Source organism: Maniola hyperantus, chromosome 24 (assembly GCF_902806685.2).
Source record: "Maniola hyperantus chromosome 24, iAphHyp1.2, whole genome shotgun sequence".
NCBI lineage: Eukaryota > Metazoa > Arthropoda > Insecta > Lepidoptera > Nymphalidae > Maniola > Maniola hyperantus.
Window position 1 is genome coordinate 8057972 of NC_048559.1, and position 26092 is coordinate 8084063.

Consider the following 26092-nt stretch of genomic DNA (forward strand, 5'->3'; position numbering starts at 1 on the left):
AAATATTTTTAATATGGCAAATGTTACACAATCTTTCCAATTTTATCCTGACTGGCATTAATAAACAGTGATTCAAATAAACAATGTGTATTTCATTCAGTATCTTACTTGAACAATTAGTAATGATGTTTTTTCAAAACTATAGGCGTCTCTCCCTGACTTACCCTATTAGGAAGAAACAATAAGAGTTTACCGTATCATTCTTTGTGAACTTATACACTTGATTTGTGAGAGGTCTAGGAGGTCGACTCTCCTGAGAAGCATAGTACACCAGCCTGAAGTTCACGGCAGACCGATTGAGCAACCTGAAGAGTACAAAAATGTTTGGAATATATAATAAATATTCTTTCGGCCCCTGACCCTCGAGGGCCGTGGAGCTGGAATCGGAATAACATCGGCCATTAGAATGACACTTCGGCTTTGTAGTGCGTTGTCTCTGTCACTCATACCTATAAGGTAGGTAAGTATATGACGTTTTGTCACTCTCAACGACAGGGACAATGCTGTGTGTATACAAATGTGCTGAAGGTCGATGTACCTTCCTACCTACCGACTGCAATAGGGTATTTGACAAGTTTCTAAAAACTGTTCAACGTTAAGGTATGATTCCGAACCACGCTGCACGCAGCAGCGCTGCCGCAACAGTGCTGTCACCAGCTGTCACAGTGCTGTCGCGGCACTACTGGTCCCCATATAATCTCTATAAGCTTATATGACATTACATTCCGAGCTAGGCAGCAATGTCGCGCAGCAATGTAGCGGAACATTGCTGCCTAGCTCTGTCGCTGCAGCAACACATCATAGCAGTTAATCACTGATGACTTAAATTCATATTCAATACGGATGCCATCAAAGAGGGGGATTCCAACATCAATGCCATCAACAGATCCTATATATTTTACATGCTGTCAAATACCCTATTGAGTACCTATTGCGGGACCTATCAGAGCTATTGCAGAGCAGTTTTGGTCGTCATTTACCACGACGTCAAAGGCGTCGGACTATAGGAAACGTCGTCGGAGGAAAGAGACCCCGCGGACGAAGCCCGAGACGTTTTGGTCTGACCACGAGAAGCGGTCCACACACCCTTCTGCGATGCCTTCCGTACGGCCTCCAACAGGGAAAAATGGCGCAACGTCGTGAACAAGGTGATATCTCGAAGGAGCTCTACCTACGATCCTTAAAATTGAGGGACCGACGTGACGAAGAAAGTAGGTAGATACCTATTAGTATTGAAGAGAAAATAATTTTGTCATCGCTTAAATCTTTTGTCAGCTTTTGCGTCGGTGTCATAAGACAAAAAAGTACCTACCTACCTAGATCAATAAAACAGACAGACAGAGAGACAGTCAGACAGACAACAAAGTGGTCCTGTAAGGTTTCCGTTTTTCCTTTTGAGGTACGGAACCCTAAAAAGTAATGATCATCAATGAACCAATTTAATAATTTAATCAACCCTGAAAAATAAATACAAGGAACGCACTGAAAATAAACTCAGGGCAGCAAGTTCCTACATGAATGCCAAAACAAATCATAAGTTTATCAATTAGTTGCAAGCAAAATAAAGCTCGGGTCACAACGTCGCAACGGAGGCCGGCAGACAGTAAATCACGCGCGCTAATTTGAAACGGATCCGCAGCCGAGCGCGCCGAATTTCGGCAAACGACGAGCACTAATCTCATAAAGGGAACCACCCGGAGCATCTCTCAAAAGGATTTAACAAGCGGCATTCACGGCTGCTCATTATATTTTTATACTTTATACCTCTGGTGGCGGGCATAAAGTGCGCGATCAGAACGCCAACCCTACAAAAGGTAATTATGTTTTGATTCCTACAAAAAATCGAGTATCACAAAGGAGACTAACGAGATAAGAGCGTGCTAAATCGGTCCCCCTCTGTCCCCCGCTCGGATCAATTCGGCTCGGAACGGTCGATTGGCTGAGCGGGACGACTCTATGCTGAGGCGGACCGGGCCACGCCACGCCTCCCATCGCGCGAGGGTCTCCACCGCTCCTCGTCCGCCAGTCTACCTCCGACCGCGCCCGCATGCGTACACGATCCCCCGATCGCGAGTACAAGTGTCAAAGTGCTAAATGGAACTCACCAGCGTTCAATGTTAAAGAAACAAAGATTCGAGGACAAGGAAGTGAACATGGCGATACAGAGCGTCTCGAGGTACCCCAGCAGCCCGGCCGAGGCTACTGAGCCGCCCAAAAACTCCAGGATAAGCTTCAGCGTCGCATCAATCCTTGCAGATACAAAAGCTAACCAAGTCGATGAAACCGCTGAGATGATCAGACATCACAGAACGATTCCCGAATCTCCATTACGACAATCCCCAGCAGCGCAACCTGAACTGCCCGGCGGAAAGTCGATATCTCCCAGACCATCGTCCCAAACTCCACCTTTAAATCTGAACGCATCAGCGACGGTTACATCATCAGATGATGAATACGAAGATTCTGTCAATCAAGAAGATTCGATAGTAGATGTAGAAGATTTACAAAACGGAGCGCAGAGTGATGAGGATGACAGGACATCGACGCCCAATGACAAGGAGAGATTAGGTCCGATAAGGCCAACGCCGTTTAGTGCACTGGCGGCAGCGGCGGCGGCTTACCACGGTCTAGGCTGGCCTGGTCCCCCTTCAGTGGTACCTTCGTTTGGACCTCTGTTCCAGTCACATTTTCCCGTTGGACACATTACAGGTTAGTTTCCATTAATTCATGTTCATCAAGCGTTCAGTAAATTCAATTTGTGTTAATTTTTAGCATAAAATTGATTCAGGACTTTATTAACTGGAGTAAAGTCCTGAATCAATTAAAGGAGGCTGTTAGCTCTACAGTTTTTTGGTAACAGGAAAAGATTAGATGAAAAACTTTTATAGTGAAGTAAACAATTCTTGTCGAGCATTAATAGCAATTTTTTTTAACCCAACTAGATAAGATTCTATCTCATCTACCGGATTATTTCTATAAAGATTTACTGCTTATTATTACCTACTAGAAGTAAGTAACCAAATTAGTAACCCTAATATGGATTACCGGCATCCACGTTAACCTACGGTTATGTAAACACATACTATCATAATCATGTCATCCGAATTTCGTCTTCAGATCATTTTCGGTTCAAAAGTTCCAAATTTGGTGTCATATTTTACATTTCAATCGTCAGTAGCGCCAGTTTTTGTCCGAAGTAACTATAAATTTACAGACACGGCTCAGTTATCATTTGCACCGCTAGGTTATAAAAATCATTAAAAGTAAAAAAAAACTATGAAAATCTTTCAAGATTGCGAGTAAAATTTGTTAACCCAATTACCTACCTACTACTACTACCTAAGTAACCAAATTAGTAACCCTAATATGAATTACCGGCATTCATGTTAAACTATGTTTGTGTAAACACATGTCACTGTCATCATCATGCCATCCAAATTTCGTCTCCAGATCATTATCGGTTCAAAAGTTGGTGTCATATTTAACATTTCGATCGTCAGTAGCGCCAGTTTTTGTCCGAAGTAACTATAATTTACAGAATGAAACGCCTCTTCGGGGTTCTAAACATTCATCAATCATTTTTTTGTTGCATCAAATTGTTTGGCGTCTTCATGTTTATCGACTTTTATTTAACTTTCCCTTAGGAAAGTTTAACAATTTGTTTCGGTGGACTATGTCAGCAGTTTTGTTTGGAACACAATCTGTTTTCATCACCTACTTAGTAAGTAGCTTGAGTTTTAAGTTTTCGTAATAACCTAATTATTATCTTACATGACAATCAAAAAGTGGCATGTCATGCATACATTTTAATTTCTCACGCACCATTGTCACGGTAATGTCATAGATAACATTACCGTGCCATTGTGTCAACTGTCATATTAAAAGTACGATTTTATCCTTATTAGAAAGGTAAGCTGTGATAGCCGTGGTGTCGGGGGTTCGATCCCGGGCACGCACCTCTAACTTTTCGGAGTTATGTGCGTTCTGATTAATAAAATATCATTTGCTTTAACAGTTAAGGAAAACATCGTGAGGAAACCTGCATGCCTGAGAGTGAGAGTTCTCCATAATGTTCTCAAAGCTATGAAACTATGGTTATGCTATGGTCAAAACCCTTCTCACTCTGAGAGGAGACCCGTGCTCTGTAGTGAGCCGGCGATGGGTTGATCATGATGATGATGATGAAGTATCTATTACCGTTTATCTTTTAGACATTTAGGTATGTTTCACTGTGGTTACTTTCTAATTAAGTTAAATGGTTTTGTCATGGTTATTATTTTATTTTATTGTTATTTAATTAAGTATATTGCAACATTAAGTAGCAATAATAATTAAATAGAAACAAATTGTTCTTAGGTTATATTTAATGCATATTTAATGCAATTATTATATCATCATAATTTGTTTAATTGGCTACCAATTAATAGGTACATAATTGCTAGATTCAAGAAACCGATAAAATATGTTTTCCTTGTAGTTAAATAACACATCTAGGTACCTACATATATATATAAAAGGAAAAGGTGACTGACTGACAGATCAATCAACGCACAGCTCAAACTACAGGACGAATCGGGCTGAAATTTGGCATAAGTACAGATAGCTATTATTAACCATCCGCTAAGAAAGAATTTTTTAAAATTCAACCCCTAATGGGGTGAAATAGGGGTTCGAAGTTTGTGTAGTCTACGTGGACGAAGGGGCGCGGGTCGCGGGCATAAACTAGGTAGGTAGGTATATTTCAACTGCATAAATTACCTATTGTATAATTAACTACCTTATGCCCGCGACTTCGTCGGCGTGGACTACACAAATTTCGAACCCCTATTTTACCCCCTTAGGGGTTGAATTTATAAAAATTATTTCTTAGTGGATGTCTACGTCATAATAAATATCTGCATGCCGATCCGTCCAGTAGTTTGAGCTGTGCGATGATAGATCAGTCAGTCAGTCACCTTTTCCTTTTATATATTTAGATAATAGCGTACCTACTAGGTGTAGGTATCTATGACTAGCAAAATATGGATGTTATTATAATATTTTGTTTTTATTAGAAACGGATGGAAGGAAGATTCTAATAAGAATTTATTGTATGTGAACGAATTAGCATAATTAATCATATTGAGGAAAATAATGCTAACCTGATTATGCTTGTTGTTAAATAATTTAATTAGTTAAATTCCAGTTTATTTATCTAAATATATAAAAGGAAAAGGTGACTGACTGACTGACTGATCTATCAACGCACAGCTCATACTACTGGGCGGATCGGGCTGAAATTTGGCATGTATAATAGTTATTATGACGTAGGCATCCGCTACGAAAGGATTTTTGAAAATTCAACCCCTAAAGGGGTGAAATAGGGGTTTGAAATTCGTGTAGTCCACGCGGACGAAGTCGCGAGCATAAACTAGTATTTAAATACCTAAACATAATATTTTTGCGTTGTGTTTCCCATATTGATCAAGAGTGCGTTTTGTATTTTCGCTTATGTGTGTCGAAAGTGTGTCTGTCTGTCTATCTGCTAGCTTTTCACGGCTCAACTGTTCAACCGATTTTAACAAACTTTGGTACAGAGATAGCTTGCATCTCGGGGAAGGCCATAAGTTACTTATTATTCCGGAAAATCAAAGAGTTCCCACGGGATTTTTAAAAACTTAAATCCTCGCGGACGAAGTCGCGGGCATCACCTAGTACCTTGTCGATATTTATTTAAACGTCTTTGCGGAGTAAACCTTCTGTACCTATCTACACGGCGGAAAGTAATGTAGGTACATTGGCCTACATTTTGGCTTTGTAAAGCGTTGTCTCTGTCACTCATACCTATAAGTATGACGTTTTGTCGGTCTCAACGACAGAGACAATGCTCTATAAATCTGCTAACTCCTTCTAAAGGTCGATGTACATTACTTTCTGCAATGTACTGTACCTATCTACCTATTTATTATAGGTAGGTGCTACTCATTAAGTATTTTGTGCTAGTGTGCAATGGTGAATTAAAAGATCCTTGCATGGAATCTAAGCCAATTTGCTACTTCGTATAAGTACGCGACAGGTCGAGATGGCAATCGGGAAGGAAATGCGCCAAACACCCGCACAGTCCCCGCGCGTCCGTGCGCTGTGGGCGAGCATGGGTGACGTGTGAGTGTGCGGGGCGTCCCCCCCGCCTCATACCCCGATTGTCATCTCAACCTGTCGACTATAGCTACGACGACCTGTCAAACAGGCATAATGTTTTGTGGTGTAACCAGTTTACAGTTATTGATCACAATCAGTTTTGGTTTCATTAATTGTCGCGTGTCAAAAACAACGGAAGCCCGATCCGTATCAACGTCTCAAGATATCATTGAATAAATCCCGAACAAAATACAAAACAATACACGAACATAGCTCACAAATCCGCGGTAACCCTTCCAGAACCGGTCGAGACTCGAACCCGGCGAATAAAGGGCTAAATAAGCCTCACATAAATAACGGATCTGTCGAAACGCGAAAACAATATCCACATAAGATGGCGGCTTGGGGAACATGGCCGACGGTTTTGCATATTACGCCTGAAATGATCCGAGATTCGTGGCATTGATAAAGCATTTGCAGACACGCCGATTCTAATAGAGAGAGCCAGTGCGTGCCAGACCTTCGTTATTTTATAAAAGCTGAAAGTTTTACTCCGTTTTGTCCCCAATACAGGGAGGAACGAGCCATTATGAAGTTTAGATCATGATGACTTTGGGAAATAACAGGTAATAAAGGTGTGAAAAACTGTCAAAGTAAAACGTCTGAGTCCATTGCTAATATTATAAAAGCAAAAGTTGTCTGTCAGTCTGCTAGCTTTTCACGGCCCAATAGTTAATCCGATTTTGATAAAATTTGGTACAGAGATAGCTTGCATCCCGAGGAAGGACATAGTCTCCTTCAGATCCCGGAAAAACAAAGAGCACCTACGGGATTTTTTAAAAACCTAAATCCACGTGTACGAAGGCGAGGGCATCCTCTCGTATTATATACCTAACTAGCAATTTACCCGCGGCTTTGCCCGTGTAAATTTAGTTTTGATTTGCATTCAAAATTATTTCAAAATCAGCTAGACGGATTAAGTAGGCCTATGCTTTTCAAATTCTCCGTTTCCCTATGGGAATATTTTTCTGGGAAGAAATGTAGCCTATGTCCGCCCCGGGATGTATGTTTTGATGAAATTTGAAATAGAATTATGATTCTATTTCAAATTTCATCAAAATCTGTTAAACGGTTGAGTCGTGAAAAGGAAGCAGACAGACAGACTGACTGCATTAGTAGGTATCTATGAACGTGATCAGACATAAAAAATGAGGAGATCCGTAGGAGAACTAGAGTAACCGACATAGCTCAACGGGTTGCGAAGCTGAATTGGCAATGGGCAGGGCACGTAGTTCGAAAAACCGATAGACGTTGGGGTCCCAAGGTGCTGGAATGTCCCCCCCCCCCGGTCCCCCCCTCCCACACTGCAAGTCTCTACAAGAGACCTATGTCCAGCTGTGGACGTCTATCGGTTGATGATGATTATGATGATTATTGTTATGATGGTTATGTTATTTTAAGGCTACCCATCGAAATTGCACCCCTACATGATTGTACCAAAAACCAACCCCATGTTTTAAAAAGCATGATTATTCGCATAACTTATCGGGAACGAAAATAACTTGAAAACAAGTAAAAACTGCATTTGCATGCATGTGCATAGGGTTGCCATCCTTCGTTACGTAGCCTCAAGTTGAAGACTGAGGCTGACTAAGTCAGATTGCGATCTATAGATCTCACCCTGACTCAGCTCAGACTTAAGACAGAATTAAAACGAGACAGAGCTGTATCTCTCACATAAATCTGTCTCGTTTTAACTCAATCTTAAGTCAGAGTGCGCTCTACTGATGTCACCCTGACTCCCACTTGGCCGGTTTTTTTTTGGGTAGTCGTATAAAAATGGGTGAATGGATGGATGCAACCCATCGATATAAATGACAAGATATGCCCAAGCGAACAAAATTTTCACGGTTTAGGAACCAAATAAATCAGCGCCACCTCTTAGATACTAATGAAAGACCGGTTTGAAAGCCAGACGTCACTGAGGTCGCACTGGTGCTAAATAAACATTTAGCACCAATGAATCGGTGCCATTTTCCTTGTTTAATGGCCATACGAAGTAATATAGGTACTAAGTAAGTCAATAGGCCAAGAGGCGCAAATATGAAAACCTCAATGGGAGCTTCATATTCGTGCCTTTTGGTGTGGAGACCTTGGGGCCGTGGGGCCCGGGGGCTCGAGCCCTTTTTGAGGATATTTCGAAAAGGGTTATCGAGTCAACCGGGGACCCGCGAGCTGGCAGCTACTCGTACCTTGGTCAAAAAATTAGTTTGGCCATCCAAAGGGGTAATGCTGCCAGCATCTTGGGTACAATGCCTCGCTGCGGTGGTCTCGATGAGGTTTTAGATTTAGTTTAATTTTAATATAATGTTTTTTTTTAGATTTAAGTTTATTTAATAGACTAAATGAGGCCGATTCTCTTGTACACAATCACTAAACTTAACTAAATTAACAGGTCTCAATCTAGTGATATCCTTTTACGCAAGCAACATTATGAAAGGGATAGCAACAGATTTAGACCTGTCATTTTAGTTTAGTTTAGAGATTGTGTACAATGGAATTAGCCACAAATTAATATATATATATATTAATTAATTATTGTCTGTTTTATTAATATTTTCCTATGTAATAAATAAAGTTTAAAGTCAATGATGCAACCCTAACTTAAATGTAAGTATACCTACGTAATGGTGGCTTGACACGAGCAAGCTTTATTTATTTTCAGTTTTCAACTAATTAAGTACAACTTTTTGCGCTTATATTGAGCACTCGTAAACATGTCCAGCATGTCTGCGCTATCACAAACCATTAATAAGTGAATTACCCTTTACCAACCCCTTTGTTAACTAACGCTAATTATTTGGGTATTGTTTTATCTACGAATAAAATTAGTACCAACCAGTTATAAAATAAAATATCCGTTGTACCTACAGTTCAGTAGTTTTATGGTATATCACGATTTTTATTAGAATAATTTTCACTCAATACCTACTGTACATAAAAAGATGTAAGGAAACACGAAAAAATCATTAAAAGGCAAATCTACTTTTTGCGTATTTAAAATCCTGCTGCTTTTATTAAAAAAGCTATAAGTAGACAGACAGACACACTTTTGTATTTATAATATTAGTACGGATTTTTATTTTAAAACGCCACGAATCCCAAGGATGCCATCTTGCCCCCTGCCTCCCCTATTAAAATGTCAATGCGACAAGATAACAGGGTCTTTATCGGGTCGTCACCCTATCCGTGGAATCAAGTTAGTATAGCTCTCTGTCTCTCAGCTCTCTATTAGCCAATCTATCGCTTGTATGGGTATGGTATGATTAGTACGTAACAGAGAGACAGCTATACCTACTATCTTCATTCTGCGGATAAGGTATAATTATGTCCAGAGGCGTCGTCTAGCCCTTGTGGCGCCCGTGTGCAACCAGTACCCTGGCGCCCTCTAGTCTAGTAGGAGCAGGGTCAAAATGGAATACTAACAGTTATATTTTCAAACGGAAATTCGGATGCAAATGGTGCAATTTTAAATGATGACGGCGTCGGCCATAACACGAGCGCAGGGTCTTTGAGAGCGCCGGCATCGACGCATCTTTGGAGGTGTCGCATTAGAGGGCGCTCGGCGCCCCCTTAGACCCGGCGCCCGTGTGCGCCGCACACCCTGCACCATAGGACGCCTCTGATTATGTCAAACTGAAATAAATCTGAATACATTAGCTATGGAAGTTTTTCGCGCTCAGTGTGAACCCTGCTAACATTATAATCTCGCTTATTACCGCTTTCACACAACAATATTACAGTACCAGCTGTCATTATACACAGTGCAATATACAATGTGTGAGCAAAAGGTCGTAGCCGAAGGTTCACTGGATTACATAAAGCGATGAAAAATATACCTTGCCTCCTTATCGATACAATAGCGCTTATAGTTCAAGAGCTGGTAGAATTTTTTGTGGAATAACAATAAATGAAAAAGCTAACAGACGGACACACTTTTGTATATTTTATAATATTACAACGGATTTTTATTCCAAAACGCCATAAATTACAAGGTAAGTATGCCATTTTGTCCCCTGCCTCTTTTATTAAAATGTCAATGCGACACGACAAGATAACATGGTCTTTACTCAATACCCTATCCGTGGAATGAAGTTAGTATATAGCTCTCTCTCTCTCAGCTCTCTATTAGCCAATCTATCGCTTGTATGGGTATGGTATGATTGGTACGTAACAGAGAGACAGCTATACCAACTAACTTCGTTCTGCGGATAAGGTATAATTATGTCAAACTGAAATAAATCAGTAGGGCGATTGTCTAAAACCTGCATCAATCATTATTACAATCTCAATTGTTCTGATTGCCTGAATTTGTGTGATTCTTGTTGCAACAATGCATTGTGGCCAATAGTGAGCGAGCATTAACCAATCAAAGATGATTGCGATCGTGACATTGTAGCTGTCAAACAACCGCGGTAGGGCCACAGAATACATTAGCTACGGAAGTTTTTCGCGCTCAGTGTGGACCCTACTAACATTATAATCTCGCTTATTACTGCTTTCACACAACAATATTACAGTACCAGCTGTCATTATACACAGTTCAAGATACAATGTGTGAGCAAAAGGTCGTAGCCGCAGGTTCAGTGGATTACATAGAGCGATGAAAAATATACCTTGCCTCCTTATCGATACAATAGTGCTTGTAGCTCAAGAGCTGGTAGATCATTTTGTTGAGGTAGATACACAATATTTATTTTATCTTAATTTGTATGGGACTCTTGTCCGGCATGGACAGGCCAGCCCCATCGTAGCCTAATTGATTACAATTTACAATCTGAATTTCTTGATGGAATGCAACAGAGAACTGAAGAGATATTTACATAAACTTTCTGTTGACCCCTAAGGGAGTGAAATAAGGGTTTGAAATTTGTGTAGTCCACGCGGACGAAGTTGCGAGCATAAGCTAGTTTAGAATAAAATAAATAAATTGAAAAATGAGTAGGTGACCTTTCGATAACTCGCTATCAGCTCTTAGCCTATAATAAACGCGTTAAACACACGTTAATACGGCGATTGCTTCGCGTTTTGCTATTTGTTTACGAGCCCGCATAATAGTCTATTACGGATGCTAAATTACTAATACGAAATCGCATCGCTTGAGTGGCATTCGGAGCGAGAATAATTATTTTTTTCACTTATTGCAATGGCGGCTTATCATAATATTATTGCCTACCGTGCTAATGACTTTCCGAGATTGCTATTAGTTCAATAATAATTGTTTAACCTACATACTTAATAACTTTTGCAAACATTTAGATTCATCCTAAATAGTAGGTCACAAACGAATTGACATCTTTCAAGTGGCCCGGTTTGCACAAATATATACACATCTATTTTTCTTATTACGAAACGTAGAAAAAAGTTTTATGATATCAACAACCGTATTAAAAACCCATACATTAGTTTCGGAGATCAGCCCGAAAAATTGGTACGGAACCCTAAAAATTAATAATAAATATAAAAAATAAGAAATAAGAATAGACAATAGGTATATAAATCGCAATATTAAAATATAAGAGCCAATAGGTAATTCAGTGATTTAATTTTGCGAAGTCACGCAAAAACGCATTTTCATTTATCCTTCAATTAATTGTTATTCATTTAATGACATTCAATTTATTAAGGTGCAGTCTCAACAGCCATACACATTGGAGCAATTCATTCGGCAAATCTCGGGCAATGTGGATACGCTGCTTACCAATAATTATAATTATCTACCTACTTAAATGTGCGTATTTTTCACTACGCATGTTATAAATGGGAAGGTGTGCTTGTTGGTTTATTGGTTTGTTGGTTTGTCCTTCAAACACATCACAACGGAGCAACGGATCGTGTGCCCCCTGTCTAAGAAGTCGCTGCACCTCGCTTCCACGCCACTCTGTCGGTGTGCATTGCTCTTAATTGCTTCCACCGCAGGCGGAGCCACGCGTCAATAAAATACTTGTAAAACTATCGCGAAATGAATTAAACACATGGCGAGCCAATTAGGAGAGGCAATCGAGCGCGTACACGGCGAAAAAAGACCTTAAACACACCGAACAAGCGATTTTGAACCTTAACATGTAGATTTTAAGGTTGAAAGTTGAGCTTTCGTTACAATCGTAATAGGGGTTTCGAATTGCAAGCGTTAACGAGTTGGGTATTCGATAAGACTTTACAGTTACTCTGATAGACAAATATGGACGTATTTATCTACAAGTTTGCACTGTCTGTCTGTAGTTATGTCTGCACCTACCTCTACCTACTAGGGATGGGATGAAATGATTGCTGATTTCACTTTTCACTTGGTAAAGTTATTATTTTTTCTTTAGAGTGATTTTATTATGGGTAGGTACCAGCGGCGAAGAGGCGATATAACACGATTCCTATCGGCTTCCCTTTAAGAATTGGCATACCTAAAGCGTACTTGGGCCCTCTCGCAGAAAAACTTGCAGAAACTTAGAACTTGTCAAAGAGGAATGGAAAGAAGTATGTTAGGATTCACTTTAAGAGACAGGAAGAGAGCGAATGACATAAGAAATACCACTAAAGTGCAAGACATACTTGAGACCAGTGGCGTGCACAGGGTTTGAAGCCAGGGTAGGCACTAGTTAAGTAGGAACCTGTTGACTGGCAGGTCATTATGAAAAATATGCATTGAGCTATTCAACTGGGGTAAGCAGTGCATTTATGCCTCTATGACCTGCACGCCACTGCTTGAGACAATTAAAAAGTTGAAATGGCGGTGGACAGGACATATGACAAGGGAAAGCAACGAAAAATGGACACAGAAAATAACTGAATGGTTACCTCGAGATGGACAAAGGAAAAGAGGGAAACAATACAGGCGATGGGAAGACGACATAAGAAAAGTTGGAGGAGCAACATGGAAAAGGACAGCGCGTGACAGGCAAAAGTGGAAGCTGCTGGAAGAGGCCTATGTGTCGAGAGGACACGCTGATAGCTAAAGAACAAAACAAATTATATTTTCTAAAGACTAAAACTAAAAAGATTAAAAAAGAAAAACTATCAGCAATAAAGGTTTAAAAAAAAAAAAAAAAAAAAAACCTAAAGCGTAGGAACTACTTCACATAAATGTAGGCCAAAGGTTCGATTGTCACGCATGCTAATTTTTTTTTTGTTATTGTATTTAAGTTAAAAGCATACTGCATATCAGCTAATGTAAGTAGGTAGTAGGAAGCAGGTACCATACACCGTACAACCCGCAAGATATCGGCTTTCCCAGATAGATTTTTGCTTAGTATCTATCTCTTTCATTTCCCTAGCGAAAGCGAAAGAAGCGAACTAGGTCTGTCTCGCTTTACGGGTGACCAACAAAGAGCCCACCAATTTAATCTGGCATTATGAAAAATCATATGATTTTTCATAATGCTATCAGCTGTGAAATGGTCCATCTCTCGTAGCTAGGTAGGTATTTATCTACAAGTTTGCACTGTCTGTACTCAAGTTGGTTATATATGTATAGATAATTTATTTTCGTGCAATGTAATACGGCTAATGAGTGGAACGGCTAATTTAGCATTATTGGTTAATTGGTCGTGAATTGCGTCGCTTTCGAGTAGCCACGCAACTTCGATACGTTATTAAAGTGCGTAGTCTTTCTTATTTATTTAATTTATTTATTTGGTTTACTTACACTAATAGGTACCTACATTAAAGCTAGTATCTGGCAGGGGGGTGCCAGCCAGGTAACCTCCCAGTGTGCCTGGGTGATGCTGGCCCCTTTTGGATACGTCCGAGGGAAAGAGCAGTATTCGGGCTGGTGCACCCCGGTAACATGGCTAATAATTTCTCTTCGGGGATATTGTTGGCAATGGCTAATGACCTGGTAGGGGGGAGGTTTCTCCGCGTGTCCCTCTGACTAGCAGAGGGCACAGTAGACGAAGAGGAGGAGGGGACGCGGGAGACGTGCGCAGGGTCTGCTGTTGTCGGCGACAACTTGTCGCCCGTTGGGTCGGGAGGCGCACGCATTTCGTCGTTGCGCCTCGGACGGACCTCGTGAGTGGGTCGCCGGTGGAGGGTCCGCCTCGGCGGACATCGCTGGCTGGGTCGCGGTTGATTGCTTCGGTGTTCCCGTGACCCAGTCGCCAGGTGACGCGCAGGAGCGCGCCGCTGGGTTTTAGTGGGTATCCTGGTCGCCTCTCTCAGATAAGAAAGCAAAAAAAAATCCTTGAAGCCTGAAAATTAGCACACTTTTGTATCTTGACAACGATATGAGAGTCAGTGACGCGTGCCGCCATCTTGGCTGATGACAGTCCTCCATAAATCTTTAGATAAACATCACAAGTGAAGATTATACGCTCTCGGGATCCCCATCACGCCATCCGTGCTTCCTGCTACCACAAATTAGCTTGCAGTCCTGTTAATTGGACAAACACTAGCTTTTATTACAGGGGATTAGAGTTTACATTCGCGTAATTGTTTTGGAAAGGAAGCCGAGATTTAAGTGTAATATATTTTTAGTTGTTCGCAGAACTGTACAAATATTAGTAACGGCTTTAGACAATGAACAGAAGTGCTGTTTAAGTCTTAAGTACGCTGTTAAGGCCCTGCGTTGACGTCCTTCTATCCTATACTTACTTAAATTACTAACTAGTTTCTGACCGGAGCTTCGGATTCGTTCACCTTTAGCCAAAAAACCACCTCTGGTCAAAATAGACCGATGTTTTGGTCGAAGCCAAAAGTTTCTATCAAGCGCCGAAAATTGCATAGAATGCGTGGGGATCGGGAATCATCATCTAGTATCAAAACTATCTCAACCCCAAAAGTAGGTACTTTTACTTTTTTTTTTTTTAATAATCAGATATTAAAATTATAAAAAAGGAATTATTATATTATCTACTTGCTTTGAATGAATTAGTACATAAAGCGTAGTTATTTACTACAGTTTTCCCGTACTGAAAATCGAGCCAGGGATCGGACACTGAAGTACTACGGTGATGAACATCGGCTTTTAGAATGACATTTCATTTTTGTAGAGCGTTGTCTCTGTCACTCATACCCATATGACGCTTTGTCGGTTTCAACGACCGAGACAGTGCTCTTCAAATTTGCTGTCTCCTTCTAAAGATCGATGTTCATCACTTTTGGCCACTTACTGTAGGTATAGGTAAGGCATATCAAAAGGCAAGATTTTTGAGTTGAAACAGTTTTGATTCGATGGTGCAATTCATTGCAGAGGAAAATGCGTCGTCTGCGCGATGCCTGAGTCCTGAATACGCTATTCAGAGTACATTTGCGTACAAGTGGATTACACTAAACGTTTGCTCGCTCTCTGACTATTCCACAAACGAGCCGGACTACCTACCACACGCAATTCGGAGAATCTAATATCTATGAATAGAAGAACGTGACGTTAGAGGACTTCAAAGAAAGATTGTAATGTAATGATTGGCATGGTGAGTTTCGCTCTATAGGTATTGGCCGTATTGGAAGGTAGACTAGCTTTCCGAAACTTGTGGCTCCACGGAAGACCAGCGCTGTGCCCCTATTCCCACCGCATGCGCAGCAAATTCTGAGTGGAGTCCGTTTTGATACCACAGACCATGCATCTTATTTTGAGTGTTTTTTTATTTTATTAGGGTTCCGTACCTCAAAAGGAAAAACGGAACCCTTATAGGATCACTTTGTTGTCTGTCTGTCTGTGTCTGTCTGTCTGTCTGTCTGTCTGTCTGTCTGTCAAGAAACCTATAGGGTACTTCCCGTTGACCTAGAATCATGAAACTTAGCAGGTAGGTAGATCTTATAGCTGACATTTGGGGAAAAATCTGAAAACCGTGAATTTAGGGTTAAGGTAAAAAAAAGGCTGTAGTACGGAACCCTCATTGCGCGAGCCTGACTCGCACTTGGCCGGTTTTTTTTACTAGCTGATGCCCGTGACTTCGTCGCCATGTTGTGCCGATCCCACGTAGGATAAGATAAGGAAGAAGAAGAACAAAATATAATCTACGTACTATATTTAAAACAATTTAAAATGCCTGCAAAGGTTTTATTAGACTGATTTAGTATTCAGTACTCGAGGCTCGACCTATGCGTTGACCAATTAGAAATGCCCATTAAAGCATGCGGCTGTTTTGTACGATTTTTTTCGCGAAATGCATTCTTTCACGAAACGAGGCGGGCGATTAAATCCGTCAATTTGCACAAACAAGCCTGACTTCTGAAAGCTCGCCAAGTTTTTTAACTGGCTCATTGCAGGTGCAGCCTTTATTCTAATTCTGTTTGTTTGCTTTCCAATTTTTTTTTATTACGACGACGACGTCTAAGTCTGCAAGGGGTACAAGGACAGTTCACTGGATTTAGTTAGTCACTAGCTGATGCCCGCGACTTCGTCCGCGTTTTTCCCCTCACTTCTGTCATTTGTCAACGTATTATCCACCCATTATAAAACTGTCAGCAGTTTTTTTTTTATAAAACTGTCAGCAGTAGAATATTATGAACTCACTAGCTTATGCTCGCGACTTTGTCCGCGTGGACTACACAAATTTCAAACCCCTATGTCACCCCCTTAGGGGTTGAATTTTCAAAAATCCTTTCTTAGCGGATGCCTACATCATAATAGCTATCTGCTTGCCAAATTTCAGCCCGATCCGCCTAGTAGATTGAACTGTGCGTTGATAGATCAGTCAGTCAGTCAGTCAGTCATTCACCTTTTCCTTTTATATATTATTTAGTTTATGAAACTATTCGATATTTTCGCAAACAAAACTATTTTGACAAAACGATTTAAATAGGTAGTTGTAAACATGCTTATTGTGACGGAACTGTTTTGTAAATTAAGTTGACACTAAAAATAAAATTAATAAAATGCCGAATTAATTATGATAAAAATCAATTTCACATTTTATAAAATGGAACGAAACTAATTGCTTCCCAGCGATTAAAGGCAGTGTCACCGTCTCTCGCCCCATACAAACGTAGTTTAGTTCTCATTTTAATAAAAAATATACTTGAATCAATACGAATATAAAGAAAAACAAAGAAAAACAGATATAAAGGAAGCACGTCCAGTCCACTTTTACTCTCTATTTCTCTTTATTGTAAACTAGATGATGCCCGCGACTTGGTCCGCGTGGATTTAGTTTTTAAAAATCCTGTGGGAACTCTTTAATTTTCCGGAATAAAAAGTAGATTATGTCCTGTCCCAGGATGCAAGCTATCTCTGTACCAAATGTCGTCAAAATCAGTTGAACGGTTGAGCCGTGAAAAGCTAGCAGACAGACAGACAGACAGACAGACACACTTTCGGATTTATAATATTACTTAGTATGGATACAGTATGGATATTTTTGTTACAAATAAAAAAAACATTGATAATATTGGACATAATCGTCGATTCAAGTTCAAACCGAGAGTTCCCTCCCTCTAGTTCCAATCCAATCCAATCCATCAGCCTATTTGCGTCCACTGCTGGACATAGGCCATCCATCCGCTCCCCACCACCATCTTCAGGTCATCGGTCCAGCGGGCTGGAGGTCGTCCCACACTGCGCTTACCGGTACGCGGTCTCCACTCCAGAACACGTCTGCCCCATCGGCCGTCGGTTCTGCGACAGACATGCCCTGCCCATTGCCACTTCAGTTTGCTAATCCTTTGAGCTATGTCGGTCGCTTTTGTTCTTCTGCGAATTTCCTCGTTCCGGATTTTATCCCTGACAGTGATATCCAACGTAGCTCGCTCCATAGCGCGCTGAGCGACTTTTAGTTTGTGGACGAGGCCAACTGTTAGCGTCCACGTTTCCGCTCCATACGTCATCACAGGTAGGACACACGGCACACCTCTAGTTCACTCCGGCCAAACTGCGTATGTCTGGAGTGCACTACAAATAAACCCCTCTTAAATACAGATGCCGTTAAGATAATGATTGTTGCGAACTGTCAAATGCATAAATATTTAATCAATAAATTATTGACAATCGATCTAAAAGAGATTTAATTATGTAAATGAGGGTACAATAATTAGTTTGATAGCCTACTTTGTTTCGCTATTTTCGCGTTCTGATTTTGAGATTACGACGAATTGATGAATAATGTTTACAATATTGTGGCAAGAATACATTAAATACCTATTTAAAATTTAAATACATAATTACAATTATAATGCAATACATTCATTTGGTCTGATGAAAGCGTTGTTTGATATTGTTTAGTATCAAATAATATATCAGCTACCCAAGTTATTTCATTGACATAATCATTCAATTTTTTTATTTAATTAATAGATTTTTTGATAGTAATAATTAAAAAACCAGCCAAGTGCGAGTCAGGCTCGCGCAACGAGGGTTCCGTACTCAATCGTATTTTTTCGACATTTTGCACGATAATTCAAAAACTATGATGCTTAAAAATCTGTTTTAGAATGTACAGATGAGGACCTTTATTACGACACCCCACTTGATATAGTTATCTTACTTTAAAATTGAAAACACTAATTATTAGTTCATGACCACAATTTAATTTTTTTGTGTGATGTAACCACAAATTTACGGTTTTCAGATTTTTTCCCGAATGTCAGCTATAAGACCTACCTACCTGCCAGATTTCATGATTCTAGGTCAACGGGAAGTACCATGTAGGTTTCTTGACAGACCGACAGACAGACAGACAGACAACAAAGTGATCCTGTAAGGGTTCCGTTTTTCCTTTTGAGGTACGGAACCCTAAAAACAATATTACCACATAGTAAAATTATAAACAATTTTTACCGCTCAGTAATCGATACTCGATCACACAATATGTAAAAAATCAATTAATTCTTTAAAATTTCAAATCATATTATTCCGAATGAGACTAAAAATAAACTTTATTACGCCTACAAATCCCCTTGCCTTTTATAAACACAATATTTTTCTCACGGATTACATCGAAAATGAATTTTTTTTCGTTTTATTTTATTCGATAAATTAGGCTCACGTCAAATAGTTTTGAGTTTATAATAATCGAATAATCCCCGACATAAAAATCGATTACTATCAACGTTGTTTATTAATTTTAGGGTTCCGTACTCAAAGAGCCAACGGGACCCATTAGGTATTAAACCTCCGCGGTCAGTCCGTCTATCCGTCCGTCTGTCTGTCAGCGGGATGTATCTCATGAACCGTAATAGGTAGAGAGTTGAAGTTTTCACAGAGTGTGCCTTTATTTCTGTTGCCTCTATAAAAAACAAAAAAATTAAAATTTCAAAATTGCCACCATGCAAATTAAAAAAAAATTAAAACGTACAAGTCATGTTTTATATGTTGTACTTACGATTTATTTCAATTATTATTTAGAAATTTTTAGTTATAATTTTTTTTTTAATATGGGAAAACAATCCACATACATAGAGGACAACAATAAACAACAACATTGCGATGGTACGGAGCCCTTCGTGTGCGAGTCCGACTCGCACTTGACCAGTTTTTAGGGTTCCGTACCTCAAAAGGAAAAACGGAACTCTTATAGGATCACTTTGTTATGTCTGTCTGTCTGTCAAGAAACCTATAGGGTACTTCCCGTTGACCTAGAATCATTAAATTTGGGAGGAAGGGAGCTCTTATATCAGACATGAGGGGGAAAATCTGAAAACCGTGAATTAGTGGTTGCATCACAAGAAAATAATTAAGATGTGTTCATGAACAAATATTGCTATTTTCAACTTTCAAAGTAAGATTACTATACCTAGTGGGGTATTATGTGAAAGGGCTTTACCTGTGCATTCTAAAACAGATTTTTATTTATTTTTAGGCATAATAGTTTTTGATTTATCGTGCAAAATGTCGAAAAAATACGATTGTAGTACGGAACTCTCAGTGCGCGAGTCTGACTCGACCTTGGCCGATTTTTTCATATAACAGCCTTAATTAAAAGCGTGGCGAATTAGATAATTTGTCATCGAACGCAGCGCATTGTGGCCGCTCCATAAATTATGACAACCTTCTCGGAACTAAATTTGAATACTCATTTGGAGAATGGTAGCGATAAATTTGCTAATGCTTTTAAAATACACTCCTTGTTCTGTCACGAGAAGTGGCTTTTATACTGCACGACAATGACACCCGTATTTGCAGTCATTACTATGAAATCGCACAGTGTGCTCGAACGCATAGTATGGATTCCACCAATCAGATTATCGAAAATTGACGTGACAAAATAATCTGATTGGTGGAACCACACACTGTGCGTTCAAGCGCACTGTGAGACCTCATAGTAATGATTGTGAATACGGGGGTCAGCCTCAGTGATTAGCTATACATTTATTAATATACTAGCTGATGCCCGCGACTTCGTCCGCGTGGATTTAGGTTTCTAAAATCCCGTGGGAACTTTTGATTTTCCATGACAAAAGTAGCCTATCCGTAGTAGCCCGTCCCCGGGATGCAATGTACTCGCTAAGTACCAAATTTCGTAAAAATATTCAAACGCAAGAATACCGTGGGATCACTAGGATTTAGGAATGCAATTCCTTACAGCATTAGAGCTGATAAGTTGAGTCCTTGACAGAAAAAGTCTTTACTTGGTAGGTACCTCCAAATCAATTTATAACCGAGAGTTTCAAAATCCCATCAGTTTTTGTGGTCAGGTCCCGTACAGCATCAGGATTGAGGAGTTAGAATCCAAACTTCTGTCTGTTTTGCCTGTCTGTAATCTTTTTATGGTCCATCTATACAGTCGATTTTGACGAAACTTGGTAGAGATGTAGCTTGCATCCCGGAGACGGATATAGGCTACTTTTTGGCCGAAAAATTATTATAATTATGTTTAATAGACTAAGCAGATGCGTCTATATCAGAAGTGCTTCGAGTCTTCCAAATGTTTGTCCAATCTATTCTTGAACTGGTTAACAGAACTTGCCATAACCACATCCTTAGACAATGAAAATGAAAAAGTTCCTACAAGATTTTTAAATAAATTGTCGTGTACGATTAGGTAATACGATTTATCGTATCGGTGCCGCTCTACACTTTATAAATCTTGGCTAATAGTGGTCTAATAGTAATTCGTATAATATTTCGTCGTTTTTTTATCTTGTGCTTCGTCGTCGTCGCTGTTCGCCAAATTTTATTGGGGTCAATTAATTCGACGCACCGGAAGACACAGCGTTGGAAGACCCCGCACTAGCTGGACGGACGACATAAGACGAGTCGCAGGGAGCCGCTGGATTCAGGCGGCACAAGACCGTGGCATGTGGAAGTCCCTACAAGAGACCTATGTCCAGCAGTGGACGTCTATCGTCTACGTTGATGATGATGATGATGATGAATTGTACGCAATAAAAATTATTATCAAAAGCTATTATAAAACGATTTTAACTATGATTCTTAGCGTCCGCGTCTTCGTCCGCGTGGACTACACAAATTTCTAACCCCTATTTCACCTCCTTAGGGGTTGAATTTTAAAAAATCCTTTCTTAGCGGATGCCTACGTCATAATAGCTATCTGCATGCCAAATTTCAGCCCGATCCGTCCAGTAGTTTGAGCTGTGCGTTGATAGATCAGTCAGTCAGTCAGTCACCTTTTCCTTTTATATATTTAGAGATTGGGGCTAATGGCGCCGATTCTGTTGTCTTTCTCTAAACTAAATTTAGAGTATCTGCATCTTTTTCTTTTTAATATTACCAAATTATGACAACCCTATTAGAAAGTACCGTCCACAAGTCATTCTCCTAATTATAGAAGCATTCCCAATCAATTACCGGACAACAAGAGCATAGCTCCATTTGCGTACTGATGCCAGAAACGACGTTGTCTCATTTTACTGTTCACTTTTCGACACGTGTAGCGTTGGCAAAAAAAATCTTCTGATATTTGATTTTTTATTGAAAATATAATATATTTAAAGTTTTATAGAGCTCTTTTGAATGACAAAAGTTACATTTAAAAATTTACTTGGATTATTAATATTTTAAAAAGCAAATTAATAAATTTCTTTTTTGACTGTTATTGTGTAATCAAATCATAGGTACCTACTTATTTAAATTTTAAATGTTTAAAACGCCCATAGTTCTGAAAGTACCTACCTTTCGGAATTATTTATTTATTTATTAAACACATTGTGTTGTGATTTACACCCTGTAAGCGTACCTACTGTGTGGGAATTTAAAAAAAAACTGATGGTTCTAAAAAAAAATTGCTGCGTAGGAATAAACTAAAAACTTACAAAAAAGCCTTGGTCTTACAGAACATTTTTTTAGAAACATTATACTTTTGAAAATACTTACGTTTTTGGCGATAAGAAGCTTCTTTTTGGAGTAAGTCGCTTTTTAGAAAAAGTAGTGTGTAGCTGTAGGGGGAAATATTTTTTTATAGAATACTAGCTTATGCTCGCGACTTCGTCCGCGTGGACTACACAATTTCAAAACCCTATTTCACCCCCTTAGGAGTTTAATTTTCAAAAATCCTTTCTTAGCGGATGCCTACGTCATAATAGCTATCTGCATGCCAAATTTCAGCACGATCCGTCCAGTAGTTTGAGCTGTGCGTTGATAGATCAGTCAGTCAGTCAGTCAGTCAGTCAGTCAGTCAGTCACCTTCTCCTTTTATATATATAGATTAGCCATGCTAATCATGACTAATATTCCCGTTTCCCCTCCAACTAAGCGTAAAGCTTGTGCTAGGAGTAGGTACGACAATAGTGCAATTAAGTCCGCGCCTTAACCGTTGAGCTATTGAGGCTCTAAAAATGATTTAGATTTTAATTTTCCTTCTAATACCAATAGTCAGTAGTCGTATCCTAAATAACCAAATAGTATTATGAAAACATTAAAATCGTACAAAGGAACGGACGGACCGAAAAATATTGCCCCTTTTGTAAAAAGGAAGCACGCAAGATATAAATCTCAAAATCGGCCCAAACAAAGAGCATTAACAACTCTTCCCGGATTCCGTACACCCACAATATATAGCTTTTTATATGTTTTTTCATAATATAAATTATCTTGCGATCAGACCGAATCCTTTCGGGGCTTTCATTTTAAATGGGGGCCATAGAACACACGGGTGTAGTCTATTTAACTATTTATTGATGGCTTTGTTTAGTTTTTTTATCAGAGACTTCAGATTTTTATTTTTGTCTTCGATTAGTGGTAATATAGTCTTGAATTGACGGTTTTGTATTAGACTTCACTTCATAGTCGAACAATACTTTTTGTTGTTGAAGAGTTCACTAGATTAGGTCGATTTGATATCGGATTTTGGAAGCTGATTTGTTTTGCCAACTAATTATTTTGTCTACTATATTTTGCCCATTAAAAAAGTCTTGAGCAAATACAATATTATTATATCACTAGATGAATGGCCCTCAAATTCGTCTGCGATTTCGATTCAATTTTATAGAAACATCGTGAGGAAACCTGCATGCCTGAGTGTATGCATAATGTTCTCCAAGGCGTGTGAAATCTGCCAATCCACACTTGGCCAGTGCGGTGGACTATGGCCAAACCCTTCTCATACTGAGGGAGAACCATGCTCTGTAGTGAGCTGGCGATGAGTTGATGGGTTGAACTTCGTCCGCGCGTGGACTACCTACACAAACAACCCCCTATTTTATTTACCCCTTTAGGGGTTGAATTTTCAAAAAATATTTTCTTAGAGGATGTCTACGTCATAATAGCTATCTGCGTGTCAAACAGCCCATCATCATCTGTCCAGTATTCCGGTATGTCCGGTACAAAGCTAGTCAAATCAGTAACTTTTTATCAAACGTCAAAACGCGCATTTAGTATGCAATATTCTATGAAATACTAGAATGTGACCTCACATCATAATGACGTACTTTTTTAGTTTTATCGATAATTCGAAAAATCGATAATTTAAAATGGTTACTACACTTAAAACGAGAAATGATTTATTGTTGACATAGGCACATACTCAATTGTAGATGTATCTCAAACACTTAAACATTTCCAGCGTTCTTCATAGCCCTATACGCGATCTATTAAGTGTATAGAGCGGTTACAAATAGCACTATTCAATGGGACATTAACGTTTTGGCCGGCCGCCAACGGCTGACAACGGCTGACTACTTGTTCAAAACGCCTGCACACTGATTTGACTAGAAATTACTTTGTATAAGTTTTCAACCATTGAATTAAATGTATGGAACCGCTATTCCATACCGCGAGTTTGTACTCACGAAATATTCACATAAAAACATGATGAAAACTATGTTTACTGTTGTTGCTGTTGTTTCTTGCTTAGTGGTTTTTGGTAGTGCCACCACGGCACAATTTACTTCGCCAATGTCGCGTTTTCTGTTAATGTGTCGAGAGAAATCTATCTAAATAACATATAAAAGGAAAAGGACTGACTGACTGGATTGCTTTATCAACGCACAGCTCAAACTACTGGACGGATGGGCCTGAAGTTGGCATGCAGATAGCTATTATGACGTAAACATCCGCTAAGAAAGGATTTTTGAAAATTTAACCCCTAAGGGGGTAAAATAGGGGTTCAATTTGTGTAGTCCACGCGGACGAAATCGCGGGCATAAGCTAGTTAATATTTGCTCGCCGAACTGGTGGCAGAGTCTTGACGTATCATAATTGGAACATATAAACGAAATAAATAAATAGAGATGAATTTAATATAGATTAATTAATTATTCAAACACTATAAACATATTCTTCGTCCAAGTCATAGAGAGAATTTCCAGCGAATTCCCGCCTCCCTTGTAACATGTACAGACAACAAAAACGTCGAGAAACAAACCGTTTAAAACATCGGAATGAATGACATACCACGCAGCAGGATTAATGGTACAGCTCGCACAAAAAGCAAGCACGCTCATTAATATATCAGCTGTCTTTTTAGTGGTAGGTATAGTACGGTCGGAATATTTATTATTTAAATTGATTTTGTAAAGCTTGGCGCGTACTGCACTTTGCATAAAGTATATTCTGCAAATATCCCGCCCTTTATATAAAGACTAACTGACCCACCCCGGCTTAGCTCGGGTGGAATTTAGAAAATCGAGGTGAAGGTGAATTTCTAAAAATCCTGAATCACGTATTTGTTTTTTGTGACTGAAAACTCAAATACCAATTTTCATGCAAATAAATTGAAAAATGACAGACTTTCATATACCCGATCCGTCCAGTAGTTTGGGCTGTGCGTTGTCAGTCAGTCAGTCACCTTTTCCTTTTATATATTTAGATAAAAATGGTTGCAATTGACATTGAAACCTTCACAAAGAATGCAGAGTATCAGGAGTAGGATAATAATTTTATTATGGTAGACTTATTTATCGTAATATTTGTAAAAATATTTTAGATTTTATTCTACACTAGCTTATGTCTGCGACTTCCTCCGCGCGGACTACACCAACTTCAACTCTCTATTTTACCCCTTTAGAGGTTGAATTTTAAAAAAATCCCTTCTTAGCGGATGCCTACGTTAGAATAGCTATCTGCAGGCCAAATTTTGGTCCAATCCGTGCAGTAGTTTGAGCTCTGCGTTGATAGATAAATCAGTCACTCAGTTTTATATAGGTATATAACTAACATTAATAGATAGACAGTAGATAAATAACATTAATTTACATTACATTACATATTCTGCAGAATCCAATTTTCAATTTCAACACGAGAGTTTTAACTAAACTATGAAATGATAATAATCCTTATAGTGTAATATGTACGAATTGACAGTTTAAACGTAGCATCTTCATATTAGCTGTAACATAAAAATGCAACTCCTCAATATATCGAATTAGGTTGCCTGCACATCGGATTGAAAGAGAGGTGATGCAAAATTATGTAGGTTAGGTAGTTAGGCAATAAGATTAAAACAATAGTATGTAAGATTTCTTTATTGATATTGTTAGCGCATAAGCGAGAGTAGATCATAAGCCGGCTCTCAATAAACATCTTCCACCGTTGCCGCATTTAATTATTACCATACGGCCACAACATATCTCATGGCGACCCTTGCCAGTC

General features: G+C 39.3%; 1 protein-coding gene across 1 annotated transcript in view; it reads left to right on the forward strand.

Moving 5' to 3' along the window:
- Window positions 1-2043: 2043 nt before the first annotated feature.
- LOC117993493 (muscle segmentation homeobox-like) overlaps window positions 2044-26092 on the forward strand; it is a 38707-nt gene continuing 14658 nt past the window's right edge. Inside the window, exon 1 of the mRNA XM_034981294.2 lies at window positions 2044-2709. Within this exon, the coding sequence (XP_034837185.1) occupies window positions 2115-2709 (595 nt within the window). The 5' untranslated portion in view covers window positions 2044-2114. The remainder of the gene's footprint in view (window positions 2710-26092) is intronic.